Source organism: Diplotaxodon limnothrissa, linkage group LG6 (assembly GCF_057381915.1).
Source record: "Diplotaxodon limnothrissa isolate DT_005_m linkage group LG6, D_limnothrissa_male_GT1.1, whole genome shotgun sequence".
Classification (NCBI taxonomy): domain Eukaryota; kingdom Metazoa; phylum Chordata; class Actinopteri; order Cichliformes; family Cichlidae; genus Diplotaxodon; species Diplotaxodon limnothrissa.
The window spans coordinates 9,222,442-9,233,168 of NC_140601.1; the positions used below are offsets into that span (position 1 = coordinate 9,222,442).

Below are 10,727 nucleotides of genomic sequence, written 5' to 3' on the forward strand. Positions count from 1 at the left end.
GAAATTGAGTATCACCTACTGTGCCTGGGGTAACTATAGCAATGCAGCCGAGCATCCAGTGATATAAATGCCACAGCAAGCATGGACGTCAAGGTGACAAAATGCCTGCTGCTCAGTCTATACTTTAGTGTTCAATTCAGGGATCACGCTGTTAATTTTGGTCGCTATTTCAAACATTTCAGAGTTTCAAAAATGATGGCTTGGATTTTCACGAAGGAGGCGCACTCATAACTTATCGAGTGACACCATTGACCAGCCACCTGGTGGCATTCAGTCTATGTCAAATTTTCTGATCACTTTGGATCACTTGGAACCTTGGTGCAGTAGTTACTGAAAAACTACATGGTACTATAACCTACTGGAAAAACAGGGGTAGGTACTAATGGAAAACAGGCAATTGTGATGGCTGCCACATCAAAGCCCTCTAAAAGCACTAAAAAAATATCAGCAGGTATGCAGAAATAAAAAATGGCTTTCGGTTTCTAAATTTTAACAGTGATTGATGTTTAATGTGATTCTACACAGCAAAATCTCCAGTGTTAAATTAACACTGGAGAGTGTCTATAAGGGTCCACACCTCTGAGTGTTAAATACAACACTGTTGAGTGTTAAATTAACACTTTTGACAGTGTTATATGTTTAAAAGTAACCTAGTCAGTTTTGAAGATTAACAATGGCTAACACTGAGCAGTGCTGATTTTCTAACACTGGAAAATAACTCAAAATGTTAGAAATATTCCAGTGTTAGAAAATCAGCACTGCTCAGTGTTAGTCTTTGTTAATCTTCAAAACTGACTAGGTTACTTTTAAACATATAACACTGTCAAAAGTGTTAATTCAACACTCAACAGTGTTGTGTGGACCCATATAGACACTCTCTAGTGTTAATTTAACACTGGAGATTTTGCTGTGTAGCCTCTTTAGTTAGATTCATTTTAAATTTTGTCCCTCGAAGATAAATGGGCCCTAGTGACAGTTCGTTGCTGCTACAGGTGATTGTTTTACTCCTTTAGCAATGGCTTAAAAAATAAAGAAATCACACTGACTATTTGTCTCTTAATCATAGGGCCTTAAATTCTCTATACATGACAGTGAATATTTTAAAGACAATAGCTTGAAACTTATCTTTCTCATACAGTTTATTTAATGTTTCAAAAGCCTCTTCAAAAATGCACTGTATATTCATTTTCTATCTGTTACACACGAAGACGGAGACCAGCCAGATTCAGAAGACTGTGAGCTGCCTAAAGCCGCAACCAAACAGCTTTCCAAACAATGATCTGGACCTGAAACATCCAGAGCCTGAAAGGGTAAATATAATCCAGTGTACCACTTAATGAACTAATAATTTAATCTATCATCATTCTTTATGGATGCTGTGTGTGTGTGTGTTTGGCAGTCACCTGGGTGTGATGTGATTTACATGGACCGTGGCTTGTAGGTCCTTTTCATTGTTTCAAAGTGCAAGTCTGGATAACATCTGAGTGTGTGTGTGTGTGTGTGTGTTAACCACCCAAATGTGACTTAGGAGGACCACACTGTTATTGGGGGACTCCGTCAAAGTTTGCTTCATGGTGACATCACTCTGGTTTTAGGAGGGGTCTTCTCGTATGTCTTGACAGTTTGACCTACAGCATGCAGAACTGACTGCATGTGCTTTGTTTCTATGTTGAAATTTTTTGAAACTCAGGCTTGAACATTAAGATAGATAGTACTATACAACTTCTTAACTTGTTTTAGGCACTTTTTACTGCTTTAGTGCATGGGCTCTCTCTGGCTGTGTACTCTGGCTTCTTCCCACAGTCCAAAGATGTAGCTTATGGGGTTAGGTTAACTGGTGATTCAAAACTGCCCTTTGGTGTGAATGCAAATGCTTGTCCTTCCATGTTAGACTGGTGATCTGTCCAGGTTGTACTGCCCTATGGTAGCTGGTATAGGCCCCAAAACTGCTACCCCACAATCCTGATAAGGATAAGTGGAAGAGGATGGATGATTGCAAAGGAATCAGTTGTTAACTATTGTAGCCAGTATTTTTTTCAGAAGAAAACATTTCTTGAGTGGAAAGCCCCCCCCCCCCCCCCCCCCCCCCCCCCCCCCCACACACACACACACACACACACACACGCAAATTAAAAACAGAAGCACAGGCCTGCCCAGTACAGTTGCAAGAAGAGCACTTGGTCTAATCTTTGTGCCATCTTTTCTTTGTTGCAGGATCTTGATCAAGAAATGCCTCAGCAAGGCTCAGAAGCCATGCATTCTTCTTCAGTGCAAGATTTTGAAGAGGTAACATTGACCTAGGACAGATTTTAATGAATGTTTCTCATGCACGATGTGTACCTTACGCTATTTGCCGATAGTGAAATGGTTTATTCATCCTCTTGAGTGATGCATTTTTAGTAACTGTCAGATTACTGTTCTTTTGTCTTCATTCTCTATCTGTTACACACGAAGACTGAGACCAGCCCGATTCAGAAGACTGTGAGCTGCCTAAAGCCGCAACCAAACAGCTTTCCAAACAATGATCTGGACCTGAAACATCCAGAGCCTGAAAGGGTAAATATAATCCAGTGTACCACTTAATGAACTAATAATTTAATCTATCATCATTCTTTATGGATGCTGTGTGTGTGTGTGTTTGGCAGTCACCTGGGTGTGATGTGATTTACATGGACGAAGTTTATTAGTTGATATCTGCAACTGAATTGAAAACACACCTTTCCAACTGTCCAAAACAAATAAATGTTGCAATATTTTGCTAACAGTGTCACAATCATCGTCTGGTGTGCACAACAATATCATCTTTGGACAAGTGCATTCAGTGTGTGGGACCGGTTTCCTCCCTCAAGTGGCTTGGCTATAAGTGCAAAGGTGAGACATTTAGTGAATAGGTACAGTGTATAGTAAAAAGCATTAATAGAGTTCAACAAGTTAAGACTAGCTGAAATGAACACTGCTCCCTTTTTAATTAATGGGTGGTCATGTCTAATTAAAGAAATGCAGTATTACCTCATTGGTGCAGGACCTTGTAAAAATGGTATACTTGGGATTGTCCTCAATTCCCCATTCCATAACATAAACTGCTCAAAATAATAAAGGGAACACTTAAACAATGCGATGTTACTCCAAGTCAGTCACACTTCTGTGAAATCAAACTGTTCACTTAGGAAGTAACACTGACAACCAGTTTCACATGCTGTTTTGCAAATAGAGTAGACAACAAGTGGAAATTATAGTCAATTCACCATAATAAAGGACTGGTTCTGCAGGTGGTGACCACAGACCACTTCTCAGCACCTATGCTTTCTGGCTGATGTTATGGTCACTTTTGAATGCTGGCGGTGATTTCATTTTAGTGGTAGCATGAGACAGTCTACAACCCACACAAGGGGCTCAGGTAGTGCAGCTCATCTAGCGTAGCACATCAATGTGAGCTGTGGCAAGAAGGTTTGCTGTGTCTGTTAGTGTAGTGTCCAGAGCATGGAGGTGCTACCTGGATGTGGAGTAGGCCATAGGAGGGCAACAACCCAGCAGCAGGACCGCTACCTCCACCTTTGTGCAAGGAGGAACAAGAGGAGCCCTGCAAAATGACCTCAAACAGGCCACAAATGTGCATCTGTCTGCTCAAATGGTCAGAAACTGACTTCATGAGGGTGGCTTGAGGGTCCAGCATCCACAGGTGGGGATTGAGCTTGCAGTCCAACACCATGCAGGATGTTTGGCATTTGCCAGAAAACACAAAGTTTGGCAACTTCAGCACGGGCACCCTATGCTCCTCACAGCTGAAAGGAGGTTCAAACTGAGCACGTGACAGTCTGGAGATGCCGTGGGGAACGTTCTGCTGCCTGCAACATCCTCCAGCATGATCATATTGGCAGTGGGTCAGTAATGGTGAGGGGTGGCATTTCTGTGCCTGCCAGAGAGCCTGACTGTCATTGGGTAACAAGATGAGGTCCTCGGACCCTTTGTGAGACCACATGCTGGTGCATTTGGCCCTGGGGTCCACCTAATGCGAGACGACACTGGGCCTCATGTGGCTGGAGTATGTCAGCAGTTCCTCCATGACAAAGGCATTGATGCTAAGGACTGGCCCGCCTGTTCCCCAGACCTGAATCCAATTGAGCACATCTGGGACATCATGTCTCACTCCATCCACCACAAACTGTCCAGGGGTTGGCAGATGCTTTAGTCCAGGTCTTGGAGGAGATCCTTCAGGAGACCATCCGCCACCTCATCCCGAGCATGCCCAGGCATTGTAGGGAAGTCGTACAGGCATCTGGAGGCCACACACATTCAACTACACACTTTCATGCCACTCAACTACCTAAAGAACAAAGTATTTAATAAGAATAATTCCTTCATTCACATCTGGGATGTCCTTTTTTTTTGGGGGGGGGGGATTAGCAGTGTATGTGTAGTCATTAAAATATCCTTAATGTGAACAGTTTTTTTTTTTTTTTTTTTTTTTCAGCATTTGACATTACTGCAATGCTTTGACAAAAAACTACTTCACTTAAATAGAACTGCAAAGCTAAATTAAGTCTATCAAAATGTGTTTCAGTTTGTTTAGGGGTCTGGCACAAATCTTGCCTTGCAAAATTGGCAAATCAGAATTGCCACCAGTCAACACAGGTGTGTATCCCATTCATATTTGGCTTGACTTTTTTTCAGTTTATTTTTTACCTGTCTAAAGTATTGATCAATTAAAAAAACTTTTGTTCTTACATTCCAGAAAGAAGAAATGTCTGAATATTCAGGGGAGGATGGATTGCCACATTCAGTTCTGGATCAAATATCAAGCGATGATGATGGCAACCACAGCATATCAGAAGAAGAATATGTGCCAGATTCAGAGTCATATGATGAAGATTCAGATGAAGACATCTCATTATTGCCAAGCACATCAAAAGGTCTGCTATGCCAAGATGACATCTCCAAAGCGCATGAACAATCAGATTCAACGAATTTAATCCACAACTTGACAAAGGACAAGCCACAAGATAAAAGTGAGCTTTGCGAAACTGAATCAGAAAAAATGACTTTAAGTAAAAGAAATTACTGCTATTTTTGTGGCAAACCACAAGCTAAAATTTCCCGCCACCTGAAAACGCACAAAACGGCTCCTGATGTTGTGCATGCATTTTCCCTGCCTAGAGACTCAAACGAGCGTAAAAGTCTGTTAGAGAAATTGAGAAATAAGGGAAATTTTAAGCATAATGCTGCAGTTTTGCATGGTGGAGTGGGACCACTGAAAGTGAAGAGAAGACCCAAGATTAAAGCAGTAGAGGGAAAGTTTGCTCATTGCTTTTATTGTCAAGGGATGTATGTTCGCAAGGATCTTTGGAGACATGTCCGCAGATGTCCTAACAAACCAAAAGATGACACGGATAAAGAACCTGGAAGAACCAAAGTACTCGGCCTGGCTTTAACTCTGGAGTCTCAGTGTTATCCGCAGGTGTCAAGTGGAGTCTGGAAGGTTCTTGCTGTTATGAAACAAGATGAGATTGCCTCAGCTGTGCGAAATGACTTTACTGTTATTCAGTTTGCCCAGTCCCTCTACAATAAACATGGACAAGACCCTACAAAGTATGATTATATACGACAGAAGCTTCGTGAAGCGGGACGTTTGTTGTTGTGTCTGCGCACAGAATTCTCAGTGCATAACATGGAAGAAGCTATTAAGCCTGCTAATTTCCAGAGAGTTGTGCAAGCAGTAAAGAAAGTTTCAGGTTTTGATGAAGAGACACTGTCATACAAAACTCCAAGCCTTGCGCTGAAACTGGGACATACACTGCATAAAATGTCTGACATTATCCATTGTCGTGCCCTCATGACAGAGGATGAAGCCCTAATCAAGTCCACTGATGCGTTCAAGAAGTTGTATGTCTCCAAATGGTCTGAGATGGTGTCTCACCGTGCCTTGAACACATTGAGTGAGGCAAAGTTTAACAAGCCATCAACATTGCCCTTTACAGAAGATGTTCGGATTCTCCATCACTACCTTCAAAAATCTGCAGAAAGTGCCTTTTGCAGCTTGGAGAACGAAGCCACAGCTCAGAATTATGCCCAACTTGCACAAGTTACACTCTCACAAATCATTGTGTTCAACCGAAGACGTTCTGGAGAGGTTTCAAAGATGCGCCTCAAAAGTTTTCTTGAAAGAGACAAAACAGCACTCCACACAGATGTTGCCATGGGGCTCTCAGAAATGGAACAGAGACTCTGTAACTATTTCTGTAGAATAGAAATAATGGGAAAAAGGGACAGAAATGTTCCAGTTCTGCTAACACCAAGCATGCTGGATGCTCTGTCACTACTGGTTAGTAGGAGGCCTGACTGTGGTATTTGTGCCACTAATATCTACCTCTTTGCAAGACCCCGATCAATGAGTCATTACAGAGGAATGGACTCCTTGCGTGTTCATGCACACCAGTGTGGAGCAAAGCAGCCTGAGTATCTAAGATCGACACAGCTCAGAAAACATGTTGCCACACTCTCACAAGTCCTTAATTTGAAAAACAACGAACTTGATCAGGTTGCAGATTTCCTGGGTCATGATATCCGCGTTCACCGCGAATTCTACAGATTACCAGTTCCCACAACACAGCTGGCCAAGATTTCCAAACTGCTTTTAACACTGGAAAAAGGACAACTTTCCCAAATCCAGGGGAAATCACTGGATGAGATCAAAATAGAAGGTTTGTATTGAAAGGAGCAAATATTAGGGCAGTAGTTGAATATTATGCTTTATCAACAGAATTAAAACCTAAAAGCACAGACCATTCTGTTAAATGTCCATGATTTAAGGTTCTTGAAGTCTATTGTTTCATCACTTTGCAACATTTGGCAAACTGCAGAGTGGTGGCCTTAAATAGTAAAACTATGTACTATAATTTCCAGTATTTGTTCTGTATTTTGTCATATCTCGTTGTTAATGTGAGGTTTTTGGGGGGTTTGTGTTTGGTTTTTTGGGGGGTTTTTCCCACAATTTCTCAGATGAAATTGCATTAAGTGATGCTGAAACAAAGGACAGTGAGAGTGAATCAGATGATGATGACACAGCACTCACAATGTTGGCGTGTGGCACCAGTGAGCCTGTACATGCAGTAGCTGATTCCACAAACACAGCGCAGCTCCAAGACACTGTAGATTGTGGTAAGTTACCACTAGCTTGGTTTCTGTGGATAAAATGTTTGTTACAAATATTAAAACTTAATCAAATTGTGTAATCAGCAGATGAAGGACCACTCACAATGCCTGCAGCAAGTGAGACTGCTGCTCCCTCTGAAGGTAAGGGGTGCAGTTGGTTCTCTAAGCTTATTATTGTTTCATCACTTTGCAACATATGGCAAACTGCAGAGTGGTGGCAAAAAGTCACTTGGATGAGTGACAAAATGTTTCTCCCACTGAAAACGCTACGTCCAGATTAACAGAATCAACGTTTTGGGATTTACTTACCTGGATGATTGAGCATGCATCAAGAGACTTTTATTCAACTTTTTATTCAGTCTTTTATTCACAGCGGAACACTAAATGTCTCATTTTAGAAATTTGATAAATTTTCAAAGAGAATTTTAGCTCGTTTTGATATTGATGGTAGCAACACATTTCAGAAGTTAGTACAGGGTAGCATCCATTCTTTTAACCACCAAATGTTTTTTGTTTTTTTTGTTTGGTTTTTTGTTTGTTTTAACTACTACTACTTTATATATCTTCCAGAGAAAAATGCTGCTCAATCCCACAATTCCCGAAGAGCTCCCAAAAACATGTGGTCCAAGGCTGAGGTTGCTGCAGTGATGAGGCATTTGAAAGACCACATAAACGAAGGGAAACTAGCCACCAAAAATGAATGCAGTCATTGCAAATTGGTAGAAGATCCGGTGTTGGCAGGAAGAACAGTTCAAAACATACGAGATTTTGTAAGAAACAGAGGATTAACTGCAAAAAGGCAGAAAAAAATGAACTAAAATAACTGTTTAGCCAGATGTGGTTTTACATCTTGGTCAGATTGCCAATTGTTGTTAACACTGATGTTCTGTTTAAAGAAAAAAAAAGTTCTTGTTAATTACAGAAGTAGTTTGTATTTCATAATTTTTACATTTAATTTATTTAGGGTTTTTTTTTTGACAGGTTATATTTAAAATAAAAAATTATAAATGCATATTTTCTCCCCTTAATATTTACCTTTAGACTATTAAAATTCATTTTAAATGTTTTTAATTTTTCTGTTTTCTATATTTTATATTTCTGTGGGAAGCGTGGGCATTTTTGTCCATAGATTTCTTTTTTATTTATGGTTAAAATTAATGTTCAGATCCAAGAACACTAATAAAATGATGTTCCAGTAATCCTGTGTCCTGTCAGATGTGTATTCATGGTAATGATGAGCTATTTAAATATTACATCATTGTCCCTTTAAAGACCCAATATTGTTTTTTTTGGACCTCATAAAACACATTGTTGTCAAGTGGACAATGTCTCCAGAAAACACAATAGAGTCTGGTTGATGTGTATCAGTGTATCTAGACTTCTATAGGGAGTGTATGAGGTCTGAAGTGACCCAAATTTTTTTCAGATTTTTTCGAACACTTTAACCTCGCTCCCTTGGCTCTAAGTCCTTTGAAAATGGTAGTCCATTTAAACCACCACCGGGCGGATTGACGTAGTATAGTCCCTCCATACCACATAGACCCGTGTGTGTGTGTGTGTGTGTGTGAGAGAGAGGGATACAGATAACTCTTGCCTTTGTCTCTGAACATCTGGCAACACACACTTTACAGTAAACACCTGCATGCTGACACATATTTTATTCATCATGTCACATATACAGGGTATCATAAAGGGAAAACACACATATGTTAATAGCTACATTAGTATGCACAATGCTTCTTTGTCCAATTTGGAGGAAATGGACGTGTTCCAAGGTCTGCTACTCGGCTGTGTAGCCCAGATTAGTGGCCTCTGACTGGGCTGCAATGGCAGAGAGAGCTGCCTCATCACCCAGGAGCTCCAGGGGAGCTGCAGGCCTCTGAGCTTCCCTAAAAAAACTCATCCTGTATAGGAGAGTGTCTGTCTTTCCACTGGCAAGTGAGGAGACTGATGCTCTTTTGTGCTTGTGATGATACTTTAATGGCCAATTATAACAAGTGCGCAGGGTTTTGGCCTGATTTGCTGAGACATCTTGGCGGGCACACAACTCCATGTTCACTGTGCATATCTATCGTCCTGTCTTTCTGCTCTGCTGTAAATCCTGAACTTGAACTGACGGCCTATATGCCGAAGCTCTGCCAGCATTCAGTACACACCAAGATCGTGGCAGCAGCTTTACTTTTGTAGCAAATCATATGAATTTATAAAGTAGAGTACGATATCGTCAGGGTTTAACAATTTATAAAGTCATTACGGGTCAGACAGCAACTTCTGTACTTAAAAAAATATTAACAATGTCTATAACTGTTTTTAAGACAGAAAAAAATTGTTCTATATAGATAAACTAGTTTGTCTTCAGATAGTTTTGCTGCTCTCAGAATTCAGACGGCACTGAGTAAACGCTCTCTCCAGCCCTTCAGTTCATTTTTAGCACAAATGAGCAGCAAACAGCTGGACTAAGCATGTGCATGCTGCAGGCACTTTCTTGATTGCACATTAGAGGATTCTGGTTGGGCATTTACTTCTTATTGCCATTTTGGACCAAATATATTGGTTTTGTCCATGTGGCTTTGTTCGCTGTTTACATACCCAAAGCCAGCATTTTTTTCCCTTGAGTGAAAAATACTGTGTAATTCCCACTCCCACTTTTTCATTGACCCTTTTTCTTTTTATTCTTTCTTCTTTTTCTTTTCTTTCTGCAGCTTCTCTCCAGTGGTTGTTGTTGTTTTTGTTGTTGTTTTTTAAATAACTGTCTGCTTTCCCCTATCCACAGAAATTAACTCTATTTATCTACTCTAACCTTTTACTCTCTTCGTTCTTTGCCTTCTCCTTCCCTGGACTCACAGTGCTGTAAATGAGCTGACAGAGAGAGCTCGAAGGAGAGGGACTAAGCTCCAAGCGCCAATCTGGTCTCAGCTCAAATGTCAACCAGTCTAAAACACACATGCACACACACACAAACAGAAACTTTTCCTCCCACCCTCTTCTACCTCCGTCCTGCCTGTCTATTCTTTTTTCATATTCTCTCCCCTCCCCACACTCCTCCTCTTTTTTAAGCTCTCCCTCTCCCACCCCTGCTATTCTGTCTCTCTTGACATTTAACAGTCTGCACTCATCTGCTCTCTAATTTCTTGTCATCTCCTGCAATCTAGCTATCTAAAGGGAGGTTAAGGATGAGCGTTAAAATAGACAGGACGGGGTCGAGACAAGTGATGCTGACATTTGCTGGTGTGTTCAGAGCTGCTTCGGCGGGTGTAAATGGAGCTGATGATTTGACGCAGCTGAGCGATCATTATGAGACCAACAAGTCTTCCAGCTGAATGATGGCATAGGGAGATATTAACGTGATTCCACTTTTTAGGAGTGAGAAAGTGTAGGTATGGTGATGACACAAATAACCAACGCTAAACACATGTTAGAAAGCTCCATTTTGGAGGTTACCACTATGCAAAGGAGGACAGTTCCATGGGGTTAAACTTTGATGACAAAGGCTTTTATAAACACAGATTGGAGCTCTGAATTCTTCCAGATATCTAGATCCCTGGAGCACTGGACATTAAATGGTCCTTAATGGAGCT

General features: G+C 40.9%; 1 protein-coding gene across 1 annotated transcript; it reads left to right on the forward strand.

Moving 5' to 3' along the window:
• The first annotated feature begins 4,768 nt into the window (after positions 1–4,768).
• On the forward strand, positions 4,769–10,469 carry LOC146630074 (uncharacterized). Its single transcript, XM_085355411.1, has 5 exons — positions 4,769–6,698; positions 6,997–7,155; positions 7,237–7,290; positions 7,720–7,919; positions 10,302–10,469. The coding sequence occupies exons 1-5, from the start codon at positions 5,036–5,038 to the stop codon at positions 10,467–10,469; spliced, it is 2,244 nt and encodes a 747-aa protein (XP_085211537.1). The 5' UTR covers positions 4,769–5,035.
• Positions 10,470–10,727: the final 258 nt, after the last annotated feature.

What these genes read in the sequence shown, in the direction of transcription:
- LOC146630074 (XM_085355411.1), top strand. Translation starts at nt 5,036, where the DNA reads ATGACTTTAAGTAAAAGAAATTACTGCTATTTTTGTGGCAAACCACAA. An exon ending in GGATGAGATCAAAATAGAAG is followed by an intron (nt 6,699 to 6,996) that starts GTTTGTATTGAA and finishes ACAATTTCTCAG; the next exon opens with ATGAAATTGCATTAAGTGAT. An exon ending in TTCAAAACATACGAGATTTT is followed by an intron (nt 7,920 to 10,301) that starts GTAAGAAACAGA and finishes CCTGCAATCTAG; the next exon opens with CTATCTAAAGGGAGGTTAAG.